This window comes from Trichogramma pretiosum, unplaced genomic scaffold, assembly GCF_000599845.2.
Source record: "Trichogramma pretiosum strain Unisexual culture from Peru unplaced genomic scaffold, Tpre_2.0 scaffold133, whole genome shotgun sequence".
In the NCBI taxonomy this organism is placed as follows: Eukaryota; Metazoa; Arthropoda; class Insecta; order Hymenoptera; family Trichogrammatidae; genus Trichogramma; species Trichogramma pretiosum.
The window spans coordinates 229,600-253,914 of record NW_019640809.1 but is presented as its reverse complement, the minus strand read 5'-3'; the positions used below and the strand labels follow the sequence as shown (position 1 = coordinate 253,914).

At 41.0% G+C, this 24,315-nt stretch overlaps 2 protein-coding genes across 6 annotated transcripts in view; both read left to right on the top strand.

The window, feature by feature from the left end:
• Nucleotides 1–24,315, top strand: part of LOC106653778 (myoneurin-like) — a 115,536-nt gene that overhangs the window by 38,101 nt on the left and 53,120 nt on the right. The gene's annotated exons all lie outside the window — the stretch shown is intronic.
• On the top strand, nucleotides 2,709–12,892 carry LOC106653779 (putative ankyrin repeat protein RF_0381). 5 transcript variants are annotated; one of them, XM_014373353.2, is made up of 7 exons: nucleotides 2,710–3,139; nucleotides 6,526–6,669; nucleotides 8,099–8,442; nucleotides 9,142–9,382; nucleotides 9,531–9,752; nucleotides 10,064–10,307; nucleotides 11,753–12,892. In XM_014373353.2, exons 3-7 carry the CDS (start codon nucleotides 8,099–8,101, stop codon nucleotides 12,319–12,321), a joined length of 1,620 nt encoding a protein of 539 aa, XP_014228839.1. In that variant the 5' UTR covers nucleotides 2,710–3,139; nucleotides 6,526–6,669; the 3' UTR covers nucleotides 12,322–12,892. The 5 variants fall into 5 exon arrangements, with proteins under 5 accessions (XP_014228838.1, XP_014228839.1, XP_014228842.1 ...); XM_014373352.2 differs by lacking the exon at nucleotides 6,526–6,669 and having other exon boundaries at nucleotides 2,709–3,139; XM_014373351.2 differs by lacking the exons at nucleotides 2,710–3,139; nucleotides 6,526–6,669 and adding an exon at nucleotides 7,631–7,874.

The window sequence follows — 24,315 nt, the reverse complement described above, 5'->3', positions numbered from 1 at the left end:
CCCCGACCGGGTTACCCAGGATAATTGCGAGAATCTTGATGTCGAGAGAAAAATCTACATGTATCGTTTAAAACTCATACATATCAAATCGATGCGCAGCATCTATACATAGATACATTTAGCCTTATTAATCGATTAAATCGATGATATGAAGTTGGCCGGAAGACTACGTGAGACCGCGTTTTGCGTGAGACCGTTTTTTCGTCGGGGATTTTTTCTTTTATCATTCGTATTTAGTTAATACTGCGTTTTTCGGAGACTATGAATGCACTACTTTTGGTCACTTTTTACGAGGAATCGATTTACCGAATCAGAATTACCGTATGTTTTATAGATTTCAAATAATAACGTTAGGTTGTTTTCGCGGGTCCCGAAATCGCAATTCTCGCGTATATGAGGAGCGTGGAGTGACGCTGCTCTCGTCTGCCATATTTGCCATTCGGAGCGCGACACGCGCTCCTCGATTTATCATCTTTGAACATAAAGAAATATTTACTCGAATAAATAATTCCTCAAGAGAATCAATTTCATTGTTCACACGCGTGAAACTTGAAAAAAGGTTTATTTGTTCAATATGGGATACTTAGTTTAACCAGTTGTATATTTATTGAAATCGATGCGATTTTTATTCACTAGTTATTATGAAAATTTTTTATTTGATTGAAAGAATCAAACAAATGGTCAGCTCAACCAAATGGACTTTATATACATTTACACACGACACATTTTTTAACGAGAAAAGTATCTCGAGCTTCTTCACTCGCTGCTTCTTCAACTTCATTTAAAGGTTGCTGATTTATAATCTCTTCGATTTCTGTGATGGTGAGTAGGTTTTCAGGCTTTGAGACACGCTCTAAAACGTCGTCTTCTAATTGAATGCCTTCGAAACCTTTGTTTACATATTTCTGCTATTGAGTTTCTGTACGAGTAATCTTTTACGAAAGTAATATTGAAACTGCATACGCGAATACGAAGGGATAGCCACATTTACAAAATCGCGAATAAGCGAAATCCGCGAATACGGAGGGATGCCTGTATTAAAAAACAGAAAAATTGTCGAAAATTCAATGTGGTTTTCAAAAATAACGAATAAAATGAGCCGTGCAACGACAATAGTTCTCGCTACGAAAAGTCTCGAAATCGTTGAAAAGCTCCCCCTCGCCTGCGCCTAGATGGCGTTCGACGTACCCCCAAACGGTAACGATAGTTCGAATTACTATATAAGATTTCTCCGTCCGTTCGAATTACATTTATTACATTTTTTTTATCTCTCTTTACCAGACACCTTCTTCTCGGAAGGGTCTGCAGGGAGCTTGGAGCCCGTGCGCAGGAAGAGTTAACTACCCCCCTTCCTACTGTCTCGCATTTGCCCCAGGCCCAAAGACCTGTGGGGCAGGGAAAACCTGGGGGTACACGTAGTGCATATGCACTACACCCTGGCCTTTTCGCGGGAATTACCGAACTGAGAGTACTGGCAAATTAGATTTTGTATTATAAAAAAAGAAAATATTGTATTTGAAATTCAGCGTGGACGCAATCGATGCTTCGTAACTGACATACAATTCGACTCGATACCATTACGCGGCGCATATACAAATTGTAATCGTGCGCTTATATATGCTACGTACGAGCGACGTATACACGATTCGATCAATGCGTGCCCGAGACCTTGGAAGAAACTCCGTCGACGAAGCTATCATTCGTCCAGAATTATTTTTGGCGCACGCGTTAATAAGCGCGCCAAGTGCAGCGCGTATATATATAATGTATAAAATCGGCGCAAGCTCGATAAGAAAAAAAATAAATAAATAAAAAAATAAAGAAAATAAAAAATCGGTACACCGCAGCTGCTTCGTCGTTAATTACCGCACGCGCGAGTAACTCGATATTCGAGCTTGCATCTATTTTATACGAACGGCGATCGATCGGCGCAATTAATTGACTCGCGTCATATGCTGCTGCTGCTGCTGGTGTATACGCCCATTTAAAAGACTTTCAAGACTATTAAAGCTTAAGAAAGAGAGAGAGAGAGAGAGACATGGTAGGTGGACGTCGAGACAAAAGAAAAATATGACATATATCACCACTTTGATGCACTAATCAGCCAAAGTGTGCCTCTCTCTGTATGCGTTGTTTCGGAGCATGGCATTATAACAACAATATAGAATAAATGGCGCGCGGTGGCGGCACGCAGGCGAGAGCCGACGACGACGACTTGCGTTGCAGAGTTGTGCCCTCGTGTATACTGCGTCTTTCTCTTTCTCTCTTTTTCTCGAACGTTAAATACATCTTTTACCGTGTGTATATATATATATATATATACTGGCCGTACGCCTCGACGAGCTCTTTGTTACGATATATGCGCAATTATTTCGGTCGAAGAAAGAAAGAAAGAGAGAGAGCAGATTTTGGCGTCTTTTGCCGGTTCGCCAATACGATATAGGCTAAAAAACTACCACTACCAACGACTACAGACGCAAACACACATACACACACACACACACAGACACACAAACGCTTGTACGTATATATATATTGCTTTATAATAGACCGTGTGCACCGCCTCGTCTTCGTCGTCGTCGGCTCTCGCTCGAGAGCGAACGCGCCGCGATCCGTATAGTATATGTGTAACGCAACATGAGCTTCGCACGAATACGTGTGTGCGTGTGTGTCTCTCGCGAAAGCTTTAAATAGGACCGGTTGAAGCAACCGTAGACTCAGTCGTGTCTTATACGTGCGCTTTTTCTCGATACACACTGTGTACTCCGCTGCAGCAGCAGCAGCAGCAGCAGCATATCAGCATCGGCATCCCTCGGCAGAGCCGATCTTGCGGTAATTTCGATATACGCGCGAGTGAGTTTTTTTTTTCAGCTTCAATAGAGAGGGATATAGAAAAGCTCCGAGGTGCTGATACGATATTGAATTTGTGCGTTACGTGTTTGGTGCGTGAAAAAAAAATAAATAAATAAATAAATAAAGAAAGAAGCAGAAGTGTCATATATCGTGCTTGTGACAGTTGTTCGTGGGCGCGCGCGCGCACAAGTGTGTAAAATATTTCCCTCGGTAGTTCCGAAGATAATAAATCCAAAAAGTACACACGCACGAGTTAATAATGCTGGAACATCGCACGATTTTCGACGTAAGTTTACCAAAGATTATACAACGTATTCGCGGATCGGATGAAAGCTCGACTCGACCGCGCGCATACGTATACGTACACGAGTGCGTAGCGAAATTTCCGATCGTCCGATCATGATATAATGTTTTTGTGTATTGTAGAGAATCTCATGGTTCGCGGAGATGCACGACTCAAACGATATATAGCCACGATTACCGAAGCTTATCGTTATGATATATCTTGCAATTGTCTTGTAAGCATTCCTATATATGCCAAGAACATAGTTAATTTTTACTATATGTAGTCGTAACGTAATTCTGCTTTTTAATGAAAATCATCGCGTTTCGACTGTGCGGAAAAATTTTCTCGCGACGAATGTGTGGCATATTTTCTATATACCGCATACGATATAACGTAGGCCCGATGCACGAAACACGATCCAATTAATTAGGCCATCGTCGCCTCGTGCGTGCGTGCGCGCGCGAGCGAGCTAAGCAAATTTTGACACGATTGTCTCGACGCGAGCTCGAGTCTTGTGATGTATCTTCCAACGCATTGGTGTAAATCGACGCGTCGTCGTTCGATTCAACTTTTTTCATTTTTCTTCCGATATGGATATGGTTAACTTGTAACGTCGCTTTTCTTATACGATACTCGATGGGAGCTTGACCATTATTATTATTATTATTATTACTACTACAACTATTAAACTACTATTCCTAATTTTTTTTTTCGAGTTATTTTAATTTTACCGCGTGCGCAGCTCTATGAGCGATCGCGCGATTATACATAATGAGGCAAGAGCCCCGCAGATACTCTCGCGTCGGGGGCCAATAATAACAGTGCCATTTAACGCGCGCCGCCGTACTTTTCTCTTTCTTTCTCTCTCTCTCTCTCGGCTCGGCTCGGGGTGTATTATACTACGTTTCCTTCGAGATTCGACCACTTCGTATTATAGCCAAAGCCGACTACTTTTTCATTGGTTTTTAATGGCAGTCTCCTTCTCTCTCTCTCTCTCTCTCTCTCTCTCTCTCTCGAACGTATGAACGAAGTATAACGTAGAAAACGAAACATTTTTTTTGCAGTTCGAGCAAGAACAAAAATGAAAAAAAAAAAACAACGACGGCGCAGTACAGCTCTACATAATGCAGCAACAAATTTTATATATACGTATACGTATAAACGCTCTCTCGCGTATACGCACGTGCCACTCAAGGCAGCTGAGTCGCGAGCCAAAAACTCTGGAACATATAATATACGACGCGGGCGACTTTTGCGCCGTAGCGCGCGCAGCTTATAACGCGTTCGCGCGATGATCTTGACAATGAAAACTTTGCACGTGATCTCGAAAAACATTATCATTATTATTATTGTACTTGTAATATTTTCTGTTTCTATTCGGAATAATAAAGTGTGTGTGTGTGTGTGTGTGTGTGTGTGTGTGTGTGGGTGTTCGCGAGTAAACCCCTCGCGAGTGCTAAGGTAAATAAACACGTAGTGGAAAGCCGCTTCGCGCAAAATTCGGTCTCGATTCTCGCGCTATCTCGCTTTTTTTTTTATACGTTCCAATAAACGTGCGCATTCGAAACGCAAGAGGAAGAAACGATCTCCCGCGCGCACATTGTTGCGCATCGTCGTCGCGCGAATTTACGTCGTGTCTCGGGGCTCTTCAACTCGGATGTTATATCGCGCTTGGCGCGCGAGCTTTGCGCGTCACTTTTTTTTTCGGGCGCTCGAGCTTCGTGCGCAGTGCGTTTATCGTACGCATATAATACTCGCGCTAAACGTTCGAGAGTTTTGATTTTATTTCTGGTATATTCGAGCTCGAAAACTGCCAAGTTCGCGACGCGCGCGTACATACGTTTACCGTGTATTGCGTTATATATATTAATCGGGAGCTTGCGCGCGCAGAGCTTGCGACGCGTGTCATCGCGATCCGCGCCTCACGAAAGAGAAGGAAAATCATATAGTTTCTTTGTTTACGAGTGCACTTTCGTTTCTTCTTGCATTTTTTTCCCTTTTTTTTCGAAGAGGAAGTGCTCTGCCAGGAAGTATCCTTTTTCTTTCTTTTCTTTCGCTCAGTCGTTGTTGATACGCGCGTTTCGTATATGGTTGATTCTCCTGAAATCTGCTTTTTGCATGTCTTTATGCCATATTCTTAAACTAGTGAAGATGAGCCAAAACTGGCTCGGTCATTCATTCAATATTGTTGTATTCTTCATGATAGGACATAAATATTTCAATTTTTTAGGGTCAGTTAAATTTGCCGTGAAGATATACATGCCAAATGTCACCTCCGTGGCATGTCTACATCTCAAAATCAACTCTATTTGCATGTACCATGCATTCTCATTAGCACCTGACCCTATAATAACTATGAGACCAGCTTCTATACATCCAGAGTAAAGTTTAAGTCTATTATAGGGCTTTGAAAAATGTTTTAAAAAAATTTCCCACGCAATTGAAAAATGTCTCGGATTTTAATCATGCTTCTGAATAATTTCAAACATACCGCCTGCTTTGGGTCGCTAACTCATTTTTGATGTCGCTAGATACGTAAATGTCAAGTATTATAGCCCAGCTTTCGATTGGTGTAGGTTGCGGGTTCAAATTTTACATTTTATCGATGCTGCGATAATTATTCTATTGAAAAATTCACGTGTGTCAAAAAAACGGTCACCTCCGTGGACATGAATATCTCGAGCTATGATCATTCTTTTTAACCGCTCGCCCCGTCAAAAGACTCGTTTTTCATGACCAAATTTCGGGTTGTGCGGAAAATTTTGTGCGTTTCTTATTTTTCTTACATAGTTGATCAAAGCAGCGATTTGTCACCTCCGTGTGTGTCACCTCCGTAACCGAAAATAGTCGATTTTAAGCATAAAATCGGACATAGTTTTCGTAAAACGAAATCTCAAAGCCCCAGATTCAATAATTATTCATATTTTATGGTTTAAAAAAGGGTAAACTAGTTCGCGCCGTTCAATATGACAAAAAAATTTTCACCATTTTTTCGTTTTCCATACCCGAAAAAGCAGATTTCGGGAGAATCAACCATATACGCAGCTCCCCCCGCGTGTTCTACGAATTTTCAAAGAGTTTGTTATCTTGGCTCGCGTTCAAAAGTTGAAAATTTCCAGTAACTGCTCTGCGTTTCGTGCACGTTTTACACTTGTACGCGCTGTACACGAGAGCCTCTTTTATTTTTAACATATATATAGATAAGAGCTCTGCCGCTGAGAGACAATGAAGCGCGCGTCGTGCAATTAACGTTCAAAAATATTCTCGTCCATTATTTCTATAACCAGCGCGCCGCCCCATGTGCGTCGATCGCACAAAGGAGACGATGAAAAAGCATGTATACGGTCCCACTTAAAACACAAAAATTTTCTTACTCTGCATTTCAGTTTTGAAAGAGCAACGAGTTGGCGTGCGTGTCGCTAATTAGTCGAGGCGAAAAATTCTCATTTAGGAGATTGCGCAGTTTCGGGTAAACGCAGATATATATTACGAATCGATTGCGCCGATTCGTGCGACGAGAGTCCAGAAAAGTGCGTATTTTTCAAGTTTATCATATATATTTGTTACAATCGTGTGCGTGTGTTATCAACTGTATATTCATGGCACACGAATTGTCAGTATAACGATGCATCCCTCTCTTGGCTTGGTGCACGTTAATTCTTCATCGCCACGCTTTCTTCTCATTGTAACGTACTATCACGATAAAAAAAAACCCAGACCTATCTTGAATTGCAACATCCCGTTATATCACCATAGTGTATAAGTCTTTTATATGCCCTGCACCCGCGAAACATATATCTTCACCCGCACATACCGATTTCTATCGTACATATACGAGTATACAGTGCAAAATTTGGCGCAATTTCATCTCGCTATAACAATAACAACAACGATAATAGGCGCACTTTATATCATGCATTATGCGTATATAACGCGACACAATAACGAAGCGCTACGGAAACGCATTGCCGATTTTTTTCCAATCAAAACGATCTCGACGAGACAGGAAGAAACATATCACAAAGCGGTAAACGATCGGCGATTTTTAATCGATCGAATTCGTTCGTTTGACATATACACAACATCTCGGCGCACACGCGACGGAAAAGTAAGGTGGAGCCGCGCCAACAATTGCGATCCCTCGCGCACGCGATATACTTATACGTACGTGTATTTACATACGCAGTCGCTGCGAGCTGCTCTTCGTATACAATCTTCGCCGATCGCTCTATTTTAAACCCGCTCTTTGTCGTGCGCTCGTGTATTATCGTCGTTTGCAGTTTCGTACACCTGCGATCTCGCACGCAGCAGCAGTCGCGCGTTTGACATTTAAACATCAGCACGGGCTGATCGCTCGAAAGAGTCTCGCTCTCCGCGCGTCACGTTAGATATATACAATAATAAATAACGAAGTGCATAATATATACAAAATGTCAGAAGTCGAAGCTAGTGACCGTTCGGTCGGTGGGATGATAATCGTGTGTGAACTCGCTATTAGTATCGCTGTGCATGCATAATTTTTTATTATCATGCGCGACGACGACGCACGTGCGTTGCGATCGTGAACATATGTTTTGTGCCTTTGTCCTCTTATAGTGTGTGCTGTTTTAGCGTTATATTATCGTTAACAATTACATACGACATTGTGTATAGTCAAAACAAAATGTTTCAATACATCCTCGCCATTGCTGGTAAATACATGCAAAAGTTCTGTCATGCATGCGTGTCGAATACGGTATGTCTTACCTCCTCTCTATATATATACACTCGATCAAGCTCGAATCGTTGCTTCGCTCGCACGTTGTACATCTTCATTATTAGACGTCGAAGTATAAATATATAATTCATACATAACGGTACATTGCCGATTTCGTAACCGATTTTTGCGTAACGTTTTCTCTCTTCCTTATAACCACCGTTCTATATATATATACAATAAAATAATTGTTATGTACTCAGATGCCGTCCGAGTGCATAGCCAATCCGCTTCAGCGCGAGCTCGCCGACTCGATAATACGTCTGCAGTCGCTGGACGAGCTGCGCATACTGCTGGCGTGCGGCGCCAAGCCCAACGAGCCCGTCACGCAGGGCCTGAGGCCCCTGCACTACGCCGTCTGGCAGCGCTACGAGGACGCGGCCCAGCTGCTGCTGGTGCGCGGTGCCGAGATCGACGCCACCGACGAGTGCGGCTACTCGGCCCTGCATCTCGCCGCCGAGCACGGCTACCTGGACCTGGTGAAGCTGCTGCTCAAGCACGGCGCCAAGGTCGATCACAGGCAGGACACCGGCGAGCTGTTTCCAAGGTGAGTTTATGATCGCGGACACTCATTTCTCATTTTTTTTTTCCAATGCTTTTTTATTATTGTCTTTATAGTTTTGTAAGTTTTTTTTTTGTGGAATTGACTGAATATAGTGAACCGAGGGAGAAATTAAAGGATGATGTTAGTTTTGAGTGATTGTTCATTATACCTTCATTGAAATGTTGAACGTTAATTATGAATTAGAAACCATTTAAAATATTGTGAAGTACATAATAATTATAATTGTCTTGTTTTAGTCGATTTATCTGTTTACAATTGTGTTACAAATATTTTTATAGTTACCTGACAATGTCAATTTGATTGTTAAAATAAAAATTAAGACCAGTTTTCGACCACTTTTAATACGATAATAGAACTTTTAGTCTTCACCGCTAGATGGCGAGTACCCCTTGATCTGCCAATCTGCAAGTGGCAAAGTGAAGATAATTGTATAAGTCACAGCACGGTTTTGCAGCATCTTGGTCTAAACATTTATTAAGTTTCTTTTTTTCTTTCAAAATAATGATGGACTTGAAAGTGAAGCCATTTAAAGTGATACTACAACTAGCCAAATAAAGCGATGAGCATTTCTATTGGAAAAAATATAGAATCAAACGAATTCCCTTTAACTTTTCTCTCGTACGCGCTGTTGATTTTGTTTCCTGACCCCTCCAAAAAAAAAAAAAACAAAAAAAATTGCAGGACTCTGCTGTGCGACGAGCCGCTGCGTCTGGCGCTGCGCAATCATCATCTGGACGTGGCCCGTACCCTGCTCGAGCACGGCGCCAACTCGAACAAGCGCTACTTCTTCGGCTCGGAGATCAATCTGATCTCGCCGCTGGACCTCGACTGCATGGCCCTGGTGCTGGCCTTCGGCGCCGATCCGAACTCGCGCGATCGCGCCGGACTCACGCCCCTCATGAAGGCCGTGAGACTGCCCCAGGTAAAGTATATGTCCCCGTATATATTATGTTTCTCATAATACTCATCGCATCGACGACGTTAGATAATGGTAGTGATCGGTCATTTATACACACAATATTTTTGAACAAAATTTTGACAAATGAAGTTTCTGGTGTACATGTATGTAGAAGGTATTAGCGTTCGAAAAGTGGTACCGCAACGTGTTCACCCTCGCGGGCGGACCGGGCGACCTGTTCAGCGGCGCGGCTGCGGCTGCTGCGGCGGGTCAGGAAGATGCGGAAGTCGTCGTCAGCTCCACCCAAGCGTCGTCGTCGTCGTCGTCGTCGTCGCAGACGAACAATAACGTCGGCTTGCATCGGCGCAGGGGAGAAGGTCGCGTCTCGGAATTAGGAAGTGTTATAATTAATTGATTATTGTGCATTATATCATTGCGTGTGGACGTGCATTGCATATATAGATCCATCTGTTGATTGTTTGTTGTTGTTGTTGTGCAAAAATGTGTATCGAGTGCATTGGGTTTACCGCTCGCTGCATGATTTATCTTTCAATCGTTTAAAAAACCGATCATCCATTATCACGTCACACAAGTTGATGAAAAAAGATATATAGACAAATAGATGAATAATAATGATAAAAAGTAACCCAAAAACCCGTTTTACATCGCGTCGATTTTTTTATTTTTCACACACGCACAAAACAGGGCATGCAGTCGGTGCTGCTGCTGCTGAACTACGGGGCGGACGTGAACGCGCGCGCCGACGCTCGCAACGAGTTTCGCAGCGTGCTGCATTACGCCGTGATCGGCGGCGACAAGGCCGTGATCAATCTGCTGCTGAAGCAGGGCGCCAGGCTGAATCTCGAGCCCGAGTACACGAAGCCGCGGGCCCTGGACATGGCCGTGCTCAAGGGCGATCCGGAGATCGTCAAGCTGCTGCTGGATGCGGGTAAATATATATACGAGCAAAATTTTTGGCATCACATTGAGCTTCGTTTTAATCCGATGATAATATGGAGTAGCCCGCGTTTGTCGCCAATTTAAATGGAAAGTCGAGTTAAGAGCATATATGTACAATTTTGATTAAAAGATCCATTTGATCTAGATACTTTTGGACCAGTTCTTATATAGGATTTTATATCAGTTCTTAACTTGGGTAAAAACTTTTACAGTTGACAAAAACACGTACGATTTTATCCAAGATCTTGAGCGAATTCTTGACAAGAATATACGTGAGATATCTTATGTAGGATCTTGAGTATGATTTTTGAAAATATAAGTTTTTTTGTAAGAGCTGGTTTAACTCGAAAGCTCTAACAAGGAACCAGTTCAACTCTTGCTGACGAATATTTTCAAAAATTTATTGTGGTTCCCTATACGGTACATAATAATACAAGCGTAGCTTAAGGGGACACACCTGTGTTTATACCTATAAATGAAAAACATGAAAAATAAGGATTACAATTACAATTTTTTTTTTCTGATGTAAAACTATCTTTTACAGCAAAAAATATGTCTGTAGTTCTTCTTATTATTGAAAATTATCCATCAAACACGTATACTGACTTGTGATTTCTAAGTTATTGACCGCATGATTTTGAATGCAATTTTTCACCAATCCGGATCCTTGCTCTCTCAAAAGTTTTGTAATAAAATTCTTTTCCACTTAAGTGTAACAGAATTTAAATAAAAGGCTTGAAAATTTTTTTTCATTCTAAAGTACAAAAAAAATGACAAAAATAACTATTTGAATAACGCTTATTGCTACATTTGGAGATTAGTAGATTAAATAAATAACTAAATAAAAAATCTGCTACACTTGAGTGGAAAAGAATTTTATTAGAAAACTTTCGAGACAGCAGGAATCTGGATTGGTGAAAAATTACATTCAAAATCATGGGGTCAATGACTTAGAAATCACAAGTCAATGTACATGTTTGATTTTTTTGTTATAAAAGAACCTATAAAACATATTTTTACATGAGAAACAAAAAATTTTAATAGTAATCCTTAATTTTCATGTTTTTCGTGTATAGGCATAAACACAGGTGTGTCCCCTTAAAAGCGTTTCCTATTTTGTTTAAAAAATCTTTGCGATATGTATATTTTTGGGAAGATTTGCCACCCAGAGCTGAGGTGGTTTCCTCGCGAGCAAAGGAAATTTTTCTCGAGAAAGAATTAAAGGAGTAATTTATATAATAGCTTACTCAAAGTCTTGGGTAAAATCTTGCATAAAAGAGGCAATTGAAATTAGACTGATTTCGTGGGAAATAGCTTAAGAGCTTTTACAATCGATCGACGAATTCAAAATCTTACGTAATATCTTATGCACGTCTACGTCAAGAACTTTAAACGAGATTAATTTGTTTTTTTCTTCTCCCCCTACGATCGCAGGTGCCGACGTCAACACGAACTCGGCGATCATCGGCACGCCGCTGCACGTCGCCTGCGCCGAGAGCATACCCAATCGCTACGAGGTGCTGGAGCTGCTGCTCGAGCGGGGCGCCGATCCGAATCGCGTCGTCGCCTCGGAGGCGGGCGGCACCCTGCTCAGGCCCGCCCTGGCCGAGTACGTCGGTGCCAACGCGCAGCCGGATCTGCGCGTGATCGGCCTGCTGCTGCGCCACGGCGCCCGGGTCCTGATCAAGTCGCACTTTCGCGAGCCCCTCGGCATGCTGCAGCACATGCAGGGCCTGGAGCGGGCGCCCCGCGTGCTGGCGGCCCTCCTCGACGCCGCCGAGTCCGTCGATCTGGCCGCGGTGGCGCGCACCCAGTGCCTCACCGAGCTGCAGAAGCGCGCCTGCAGGGACGCCGCGGGTGGCGGCCGACCCCTGAGCCTGGTGAAGCAGGCCCGACTGGCGCTGAGGCGGCTGCACGGCGGCCAGTTGGCGGCCTGGGCCTCGCGCCAGACCATGCCCAAGACGCTGAGGAGCTATCTGCTCTACGAGTACGCGCCGAATTGACGAGAGAGAGAGAGAGAGAGAGAGAGCGAAACGACGGATTGAGGCGACCACTGCGTGTACGACGTGGATTATAATTTTTAAGATAGACGATAGTGCCGCGCGACCTCGAGTGCTGATTTTCAAGTACTCGAAGGTAGACAATTGTGATATGTTGTAATCTCTCGATAACGATTTTGTCGACTGTATAATCATTAATAATTCATGTTTGTATGAAAAAAGAAAGAAAAGGAAAATTTAGCGAGTAAGTTTTTAAAGAAAAAAAATGAGGAAAGCCAGTGTTTTTATATTAAAAAATATTTTTTACATATATTCTCGTGTATGTTGATATGTATAACGGTTCATATGAAAATCTGATTACGATTTGTTTCGAGACGACGTCTAGGGTCCTATCACGCGACAATTGTATATATTATTATTATTAATATTAATATTATTATTATTGTTATTGTTATTATTATTATATCATAGTTTTAATGTTAAAAACGATGTTTACGAGAGATCGTCAAATACAAACGATTGTTTCGTACGTTGAAGAAGTATTTGACTTTGAATAAAAATTTCGTGAACCCAACTCATCGTGCCTACGTTTTATATACTCAATTATGTACTGACTCAATCGTCACTCATTCGAATCCTTGCCTATCGATTTTTAAATGGATTGCACTTAGATTCATCGCTTGTGCCTTTAATTGTCCCGATCTATGTTACTTTGTATGAGGCTTTTTGAAAAGTGTCGAACAGAGCCGTTTATCGATCAGTGTTGGTATCGATCGGTATACGTAATACCTCCAAAGGACTTCAATAAAATAATACTCGAATCTTCTATTGGTCCGATGATCGGATAAACAAATGCTCAATGTTCCATTCGAATCGGTGCAAGTCACTCATTGAAAATCTTTGACGCATTAGTTGATACCATGTTTTTCTTGTTCTAACTATTGTTAAATTCTTGTTCTAATTATTGTTCAAAAAAATAATTTGAAGACCTCTTGATTCCCTCCGTTTTTTCGTTCAAGTCGTTGTTATTCGAGTGAAAACATAGTTATGACTCATTAAGGTAAACAATTTTTTTCGCTAAACATTCAGTGAAAAGCCTATATGGTCCAGCCATCTGCTTCTTCAAAGCTTATATAAATATAGGACTCGATGAACCCAACCCATCAAATCCAAACTATCAGGGAAAGTAGCCCCTATTATTTGCAGCTGGTAGTGTATTTGTGACTCTCTCCCTCCCACACATGTTAGTGGCCGCATTTATATACACATAAGACAATATCCCTCGCTACAATATAGCTTCCCCCAACGCCTATACGTGCTCGGATCGAAGTTTATGCGAATACAGTCAGTAGTAGTTACGGAGCCGCAGCGAAGAGAACAAAAAAAATATTACATTGACATATCGACTCCAGCAGCGACAAAAAGTGAAAATTATTTAATATTTTAAGTCTTAAGCGATTGAGTTTACGCGAAAGTGTGTGAGACGATGGGCAACGTGAAACTTGCAATTTTGAGCTGGAATTTGAAAATTTGTCGAGAAAAAGTCGATTCGGAGATCAAAGAAGAACTGCCCCTACTTCTCGATAAACTTGACACTTTAATCCAAGAATGGCAGGGTGAATTACCAGATCTCGGCAATTTTTTTCGCCGCGAAGATATCGACTGGCTTCTCACGCAGGCTGCGATGAAAGTAAACATTTCAAACTCACAACGTGATCAAGGAAAAAGAATTATGGGCTTCGTGGCTCGCAGCGGCTACAAAGACGAACCCGACCTGGATAAATACGGCAAGCCAATTTTGCGTCGCACCACTGCTCTGCATTATTTTGCTTCACCACGTTGTCATTATCCCAACAATTACAATACCAGCATGAGTGACTTATTTCAAATTTACGACCGGTTTGACGTAAATTACACCGACGAGTCGGGCTGCACTCATTTCCATGTTGCCTGTAGGTTTGACTTTTCCGATATCGTCAAAAAATTTCTAGAGCTCGGCCAAGATCCTAATCTCCTTTGGAAAGAAACAGGCGATTCGCCGCTGTATTTGGCTCTTATGAACCGTCGATCCTCGAGGAGTGCCGAATTACTGATGAGAAACGGCGCCAATTTGAATTGGGCCAACAAAGACGGAACAACTCCTCTGCATGACATTTGCAAGATATTAAATGATCCTTATGACTTAATGGAGATGTTCTTCAATATCAATGACGAGTTAAATCAGCCAGTGAAAGTCGACGCCCGAGACAAATGGGGCATGACACCCCTACATTTTGCCGTAGGGAGGCACAAGAATGTGATGAAATCACTGCTGAGAAGAGGCGCCAATCCTAATCTAACCAGTTCATCGGGGTTAACGTCTTTGCACTTTATAAGCAGGAGAATATCCCATGAGGACGACCTAGCGGAAACATTCTTCAATATCAATGATGAATTAAATCAGCTGGTGCAGGTCGATGCAAAGGACAAGTGGGGCTTGACACCGCTGCAATGTGCTCTATTTTATGGCAACAAAAAGACCACCGAGGTTCTGCTGAGACGCGGTGCAGATCTTAATTTAGCCGACAATGACGGAATGACTTCTATGCACATTATTGCCAGATCAGTTCGCCTCGATAACTTATCCCAGATGATATTCGAGATCAGCGACGAGTTAAATCAGCAGGTGCAAGTCGACGTCTGGGATAAGAAGGGCCGGACACCGCTGCAATTAGCTCTACTTCGAGGCAGAAAAAAGACGGCTGAGACTCTGCTGAGACGAGGCGCCAATGCGAATTTGGCCAACCAGGACGGATGGACCCCTTTGCACAGTATTTGCAAAAATTATTGGAATGACGATTTGGCCAAGATATTCTTCGATATCAACGATGAGTTAAATCAGCGTGTGCAGGTCGATGCAAAGAACAAGTGGGATCGGACGCCGCTTCAGTTGGCTGTGGCGTATCTCAAGCCGAATACCGTCAATGTGCTCTTGGATCGTGGCGCCGATCTGTCAAGCTTCGTTTTCCCAATTGAGAGTGATTTCGACGACGGCTTTAAATTTCATGTAAAAGAGAGAAATTATGTGAAATTGTTTCTAGCATCTGGTCTGATGGCCGTCGTCGAGAGTCTCAAGAAAGGAGGCTACGAACTGGACCGAAGCGACGCTCTGATCGTCATGAAATTGTTCTCCAAGTACGGATTGTTCGAGAAGCTGACGAATCTCGGAAAATGTTGGTACGACGACGAGGAGTTCGCGACGGTAGCCCAAGAAACAATGGTAAATTCGAGGCTGTCGCTTTACGATCTGATCCAGTTACGACCCGTAGAGGCAGCAAAATTACTCACTTACGAGGACTATTACAAGTTTTCGTGTGGTTTTGGATCGAGGATATATACTTCAATTCTTCTTGAGGCTTGTGTCACACATCTATACGAAAAAATAAGTAGAAGATTTTTCTGGCGTTGGGCATTGGATCCTTTAATGGAACTGATCAATTACAGGCTGCCACATCTCCCTTGTGAAATGATCATGGATTACTTGGATAACGAAGATTTGTATCATATTTGTGTGGCAGCTTCAAGACAAAGTTAGTGCCTTTGATAAGCATATTCACAGCATTTTAATTTTAACTCTCGTATCTTACCAATAAAAACGTCCAAAGTTAGCAGTATCAATTAGTACTTCAAAACTAAAAAAGAGCCATGATAACATCACATCCAATTACTCCAAGATTCATCAACTATACTCATCAATGCATGCCTTCTACTGTGTCATCTACCTTAGCTCAGTGGAAAAAAGCACAAATGATCTCAACCGAAAGGCAGGAAAAACTGTTGCGACAACGTTTCGTCCTATTGATCAATCAGTTTAATATTATAGCTGTCAGAAAATTGAAATAGTCAACGATAAAACAAGTCAATCGCCAAGTCATCTCAACGATAGAACAAGCCAATCAAATCGCCTATCAAGTTCAAAAATCATTAGAATAAAAGCTCTTTAAATTAGCTGCTTCAAAGTTGCTCGAGTTTTCGACTAAATACCTAGAATGTAAATCTGAAAGGCAACAAGCATTACATTTTACAGTCAAATAAGATTAAAAATCTACTACCAAAGTTGCGCTCGCTCGGACGGACGGACGCTCGGTTTTTACGGGTTTACCCCTGACACCGAACGCGAATATAGATGTTTCACATCAACTAGATCATTGCTCTTTCAGGTTGTATCGTTATGTGGAGGCACACGTGCGTTCGAAGGTGCTCGATTTTCGCGCGCGCGCGCGCCTGTACGACGGCCGCCAGGCTATAGCTGCAATCAGCACTAGCTTTACAATAGGTATGGTGGATGCAAAAGCCATTATGAGACAGCAGGCTAAGAGAGTAGGAGAAAAATTATCTAATTAAAAATTGGATAGTTTAAATCTATTTGAACCCAAAGTAGTCAGTGATTGTTACAATGAATAAAAAATGGAAAAATTCGTGGAAACCAAAGAAAAAGATTAGAAAAATGAAAGCTAAATGTAAAATACTTAAAGCTGATGGTCTTTTACCATCAAACGATGACGTACCAATGCGCATGATGATTATTTGTATTGTAAAAAAAAAAGAAATAAATCTTCATTTGATATTGCTATCGCGTGAAATTTTATGTGAATTGAAGAGACATTTATATTTTTTCATAATTGGTTTACATTGTATGTATCAATAACTTTCTATTTAGAATGGTAGCGTCACTTTAATTCACAGTGAATTGAAATTTGTAAGATATATCTGTGATTTACTCGAATAAAAAAATTGTTTATTGCATTCGCTATGAAAATATGTGTAATAATGTTTCTTATGATACGTGTGTATCTTCACCATCACTTGTACTCATAAAATGATCGGTATACACATGCAGGTGTGCGTATTATAAATTATGATGTGAGATGTGTATGTAGGTTGTATAAATACGAAGTACTCTAATTTTACTTTTTTAATTTTATATTTTTTCTAAACTTGTAATCATACAATTGCTATTTATAATATGTACAAACAATTTAGTTGTTTTAATAAAGATAAGTGATCAAACACAGTAAAGAAATTATCAAAACTATAAAGATTATAGTAAAAAAAAATTTTAACACGAATTGTTGTACATAAAAGTGAGATAAGATGTAAGTATTGATGTGTGTATTGTAGTGAGTCGTGTCGCCGCTAGGTGGCACAGAGTGAAAGTGCGGTTCACGCAAATGAGTTTGTAAAGTCTGGGCGTTAAATAGACCCGAGAAAAGCTTGTATCTTCGGAGGCTTTGAAAAATTTTCTGGGAACTTTCTTCAGGGCATCCTCAAGGTTTTTTTCGATAAAATCTAGATAACTGAAATCTTTTTCATCGAATTTGTGGTGTGATTCGTGTCTGTTTGAAACACGACTGTTTCGGCATATTTCGTATCTACAATAATGAACGTGTCCACTGCACCTTCTCTAATTTTATTGGCCGCCCATTGGACAGCTTCTTCCTCCCCTGCGGTGTAATTTCTTACGACTTGTTCACTCTTGAACCATGTAAGAACCTGGGGATTTTTAGTTGGACTTTTAAAACTGATCTGATTGTTAAAAATTTAACACGCGACGTGAAAGTCATTTTCGACTGTTTTTAAACTGCACCCGAGATTATGATTTTTCAACGTTCAAAAAGATACGTAAAAGTTAGAAATAATCGATATCTATAACCATTCGAAATATTTGAATATTTGCGTCGATCGAGATTTTCAACTGCCTTAGGGCAGCTAGGGAACATGAAAAACAAGTCGTTCGTAACGAAAGCGAATTTATTACTCACTTGGCACTTTGTTGTTGTTACAATTTTTTTTCCAGCTCTTTCATTTTTTGGCAGAACTTGTCTGGTCCTTCCGGTCCTTTAGGATAAACCAGGAGTACACTCCGTCTTCGCTTACTTTCCGTTGATCTAGAAAAGCAAGAAGCCATATTTTTTTTATGTGAATACTGGAAAAAAGGTAAATCGGCACACAACGCTCACTTTACACTACGATTCTGGTATGAACTATATACTACGAGCAGTCGCGACTTTCAAAGTCGACAACTAGGCGTATGTTATTGTTAACAAACACACATATATGAAATTATACATCTCACACATAAGACAATTTATCCGGTGCATTCGTCTATTCAAATATGTGGCTTTTCACGTTATTCTGCAAGTGCCGCACAGCGCGGCAATATTATTTCGAATTGTTAAAATTATAACTTGCTGTAAAAGAATACCTAAATACACCTAGAAGAAAAAAGTAACTCATAATTTCAATGGGAAATTGCCTCAGCTTTCCGATGGTCAGATTTTCCAAAATTTTCCGTTTAAATTTTTTAGAACAAAATTGTCTAGATCGAAAGATCGGGAAATTAATATAGTGCTAGCGATAGTAAACAATTGCATTAACAGGTATGACTATGCACAATATTACATTCGAGTACCTACTTTTGCGAATCGGTACACTGCAGTTAAACCAAAATTTTATCGTCGTCGTCGCGTAAGAAGCCTACTACGAATTAAAAGGTCACGAAGAATACATATACCGGGATCAACGTTTCGTGCAGCTCGGGGAAAAAGGGCGAAAAAAAACTAGTTTCCTTTACCCGGTGAAATTATCTATCATTGCACTTTCAGGTTGTATCGTTGTGTGGAGGCACACGTGCGTTCGAATGTGCTCGATTTTCGCGCGCGCGCGCCTGTACGACGGCCGCCAGGCTATAGCTGCAATCAGCACTCGGTAAAATCAGCTGTGTTTCTTTATAACAAAGCGGCAGCAGCAGCGGCACCGGCAGCAGAAGTCAAGTCAACTATGTTGTTTACCTAAATGCGCCCAGAAGAAAGAAAATATGCATCGTTTCGATGAAAAATTAACTTAGCTTTTCGATGGTGGGGTAAAATTTTCAAAAATTTTCCACTTTTCCCAGGAAAATCTCCAGGAAAAGTTCAAAATCAAATATTTCAAAAAATATTAAAAAGTATTTAATTTTTTTTTAAATAGTCTCGATCAAAAGAGGAAGAAACTTTCTATCGGAAGAACTATGATTGTTTTTTGATTTCAGTGAAATACAGCAAGAAAAAGAAGGAAAGACGTGGTTTTCTCGCGTGCTGCGCTGACTGTACGTCCAAAAACCATAATGAACCACGGTTCTCCTTTGGAATAATAACTTTCGAATTGATTATTTATTATTTACAACATAATTGTTTCAAAATAAATGAGATTTATCGAGAAACAAATATGCGCAAGTGCAGGGCAAAAGCATCGAAGATATAAAAATTCTATATGAGAGCATTTTTATGTGCGGTATGCATGCATGAGCCGAGACTTGAAATATGAATGGTCCCATACAAATGAGTCAACTCATATGGCTAAAAATGAATACTGCAAATCAAGTTTGATTTGAATGTTAAGACTGCAGTCTGAACCATGGCTAGTCGAACAATTTGAACAAGTTATCAGACAAAACTTTACATGTGAATTGCTTCATCTATTATCTCGCATACTTTGGAAAATGAATATAACTAAAATTTAACGCAGAATTAACTTTTAATTTCCGCTTCACTTTATAGGCAGTTCGTGTGTACCGTGGACCTTTATGTTCGGGAAAAATTTTGTGGTCGATTTTTGGGTACTAATTTTATGACGCTTTGTACATTTTCATATTATCATTGTGTACCACCGGACCACCAATAAGTTTTTGTTCAAGGAAATTATGTTACGTAGATCTTGCATCAGTTGTATGAAACTTTTGTCCTCTTCATGTAGGTAATCTTTAGCTCCATCTGTGATGTGGCGATCTACCCCTAGATGTCGCAGTTTGGGGATGACAGTTCCCGCAAGAGGTAACTTCTTTTTTGTCCGAACGTCTTTCCGCGTGTCTCGCATGCATATCTGACAACATTATGTATTGAATCTATTCGTGTATTGAGGTAACCGTTATCCGAGAACATCTTTTGGCATTTATAACATGAATGCGTGATTTTATAATGTATCGATTCTATGTGGGTTTTAAGATGACCTTTTCTAGTGAATATCTTTCTACAAATGTCTGATATGTGTCCAATTCGCTTGTGCACTAGAATCTATGTGTCTGTTGAGATCACCTCTTTGTTTGAAGACTTTTCCGCAAATATCAAATGCAGGTCTGATATTGCCATTACAGGCTGAGTCAATTTGAGTTTTTAGCCTGTGTTTATATCTCACTTTTTTTGAAACACTTAAAGCTGAAAACCCTCTGTTTTCACGAAAATAATTTTTTTAAGGCAATACAGAGCTTTAAAAAATCTGAAAAAATTTTTTCTTTTTTCCTTCATCAAAATACATGATCTCAAATTTTTTCAGATTTTTCAATTGAAGGCGATAGAGTCTAGAGCCGAAAAACGTAATTTTAAACAAAAAAGGTTCCTGGAACCCGATGATTCCGGTAAAAAAATTGAAAATATTGTTTTTGAATTTCTTGTCAAATTTTAATAAATTTTGACTGTTTGGGTTCAAGTAGAAAACACACGTCGGAAAAGGAGAGATGCAGTCGAGATGCGAGAAAGAAATGCTGCAGGAGCCGATCCAGGTTGTCGTACTCTCTGGTGCGCGATGAAAGGCAGAGAAGCGGCAGCAGACTGCATCAGAAGAAGTCGAAAAAAAAAGCGATCGCAAGGAGCACGACAGCGATGGTAGGTACCAGGATGATAGTTTTACTTTTCACGACGATGAATAGAGAACGCTATTTATTAACGTTTTGTAGTTTTTTCTTGAAGATGAATTTTGTCTTGTTGTTCTGCAGTGGAATTCATCGATGAAATCCCTAAACCGTCGAACTATACTCAGCCACAGCTATACCGGCTATGGATTGATGATTCCTCGCCTATTGCGAGGCTTCTTGCTCCCCTGTGAGATTGTCTTGTGCAGACACTTCGGGGCTACTCCACCGCGAGTAAATCTGCGGAGTTTTTATTGTACTTTGAAAACTGATTGGAATTGTACTAATTTTTGTTTGAAAAAACGAGTTTAATATTCAGATTTAACAGGCTAAAATATGTCGAAAATCATTGTTCCTTCTGGCGGACTTGAATCGATCACGAAAACCCCCTCAGCAGTCTGCGTCCGGACTAGATACGCAGACGTTACCATTTAGGAGATGCTTTCACTTTTAGTTTAGATACGTTTATCGATCAGTGTTGGTATCGATCGGTATATGTAATACCTCAAAAGGAATAGAATAAAATAATATTCGAATCTTCTATTGGTCCGATGATTGGATAAATAAATACTCAATATTCCGTTCCAATCGGTGCAAGTCGTTCATTCAATATCGTTGATGCATGAGTTAATATCGCATTTTTCTTATCCCTTAAACCCTTGAACCCTTTTGCCACTCCTGTGCAGTGCCGAACAACGAAAACTATTGTGCAAAAAAATTATTTAAATACCTATTGCGTTCTCTCCTTTTTTTCGTTCAAGTCGTTGTTATTCGAGTGAAAACATAGTTATGACTCATTAAGGTAAACGATTTTTTTCGCTAAACATTCAGTGAAAAGCCTATATGGTCCAGTCATCTGCTTCCTCATAGCTTATATAAATATAGGACTCGATGAACCCAACCCATCAAATCCAAACTATCAGGGAAAGTAGCCCCTATTATTTGCAGCTGGTAGTGTATTTGTGACTCTCTCCCTCCCACACATGTTAGTGGCCGCATTTATATACACATAAGACAATATCCCTCGCTACAATATAGCTTCCCCCAACGCCTATACGTGCTCGGATCGAAGTTTATGCGAATACAGTCAGTAGTAGTTACGGAGCCGCAGCGAAGAGAACAAAAAAAATATTGCATTGACATATCGACTCCAGCAGCGACAAAAAGTGAAAATTATTTAATATTTTAAGTCTTAAGCGATTGAGCTTACGCGAAAGTGTGTGAGACGATGGGCAACGTGAAACTTGCAATTTTGAGCTGGAATTTGAAAATTTGTCGAGAAAAAGTCGATTCGGAGATCAAAGAAGAACTGCCCCTACTTCTCGATAAACTTGACACTTTAATCCAAGAATGGCAGGGTGAATTACCAGATCTCGGCAATTTTTTTCGTCGCGAAGATATCGACTGGCTTCTCACGCAGGCTTCTCATAGAAACACAAGATCACACTCACAACGTGATCAAGGAGAAAGAATCATCGGCTTCGTGGCTCGCAGCGGCTACAAAGACGAGCCCGACCTGGATAAATATGGCAAGCCAATTTTTATTCGCACCACTGCACTGCATCATTTTATTAGATTCCGCTTTTCATTTCCCTACAATTACAATACCACGATCAGTGACCTTTTTCAAATTTACGACCGTTTTGACGTAAATTACACCGACGAGTCGGGCTGCACTCATTTCCATGTGGCCTGTGCGTGTGACTTTTTCGATATCGTCAAAAAATTCCTCGAGCTCGGCCAAGATCCTAATCTTCTTTGGAAAAAAACAGACGATTCGCCGCTGCTTTTGGCTCTTATGAACCGTCGATCCTCAAGGACTGCCGAATTACTGATGAGAAACGGCGCCAGTTTGAATTGGGCCAACAAGGACGGAACAACTCCTCTGCATTACATTTGCGAGATGTTAAATGATCCCTATGACTTAATGAAGATGTTCTTCAATATCAATGACGAGTTAAATCAGCCAGTGAAAGTCGACGCCCAAGATAAATGGGGCATGACACCCCTATATTTTGCCATGCGGAGGCACAAGAATGTGATGAAATTACTGCTGAGAAGAGGCGCCAATCCTAATCTAACCAGTTCATCGGGGTTTACGTCTTTACACATTATGAGCCGGAGTTACCAAGAGGACGACTTTGCGGAAACATTCTTCAATATCAATGACGAATTAAATCAGCTGGTGCAGGTCGATGCAAAGGACAACTGGGGCCGGACACCGCTGCAATGGGCTTTACTTCAAGGCGAAAAGAAGACAATCGAGGTTCTGCTGAGACGCGGTGCAGATCTTAATTTAGCCGACAATTACGGAATGACTTCTATGCACATTATTGCCACATCAGTTCGCCTCGATAACTTATCCGAGATGTTATTCGAGATCAGCGACGAGTTAAATCAGCAGGTGCAAGTCGACGTCTGGGATAAGAAGGGCCGGACACCGCTGCAATTAGCTCTACTTCGAGGCAGAAAAAAGACGGCTGAGACTCTGCTGAGACGAGGCGCCAATGCGAATTTGGCCAACGAGGACGGATTTACCCCTTTGCACAGTATTTCCAAATATTATTGGGATAACGATTTGGCCAAGATATTCTTCGATATCAACGATGAGTTAAATCAGGTGATACAGATCGATGCAAAGGACAAGTGGGGTCGGACGCCGCTTCAATTGGCTGTGGCGAATCTCAAGCCGAATACCATCGATGTGCTCTTGGATCGTGGCGCCGATCTGTCCAGCTTCGTTTTTCCAATTGAGAGTGATTTCGACGACTGCTTTGAAATTCATGTAAGAGATAGAAATTATGTGAAATTGTTTCTAGCATCTGGTGTGATGGCTGTCATCGAACGTCTCAAAAAAAGAGGATACGAACTGGACCGAAGCGACGCTCTGATCGTCATGAAATTGTTCTCCAAGTACGGATTGTTCGAGAAGCTGACGAATCTCGGAAAATGTTGGTACGACGACGAGGAGTTCGCGACGGTAGCCCAAGAAACAATGGTAAATTCGAGGCTGTCGCTTTACGATCTGATCCAGTTACGACCCGTAGAGGCAGCAAAATTACTCACTTACGAGGACTATTACAAGTTTTCGTGTGGTTTTGGATCGAGGATATATACTTCAATTCTTCTTGAGGCTTGTGTCACACATCTAAGCGAAAAAATAAGTAGAAGATTTTTCTGGCGTTGGGTAATGGATCCTTTTATGGAGCTGATCAACTACAGGTTGCCACATCTCCCTTGTGAAATGATCATGGATAACTTGGAAAACGAAGATTTGTATCATATTTGTGTGG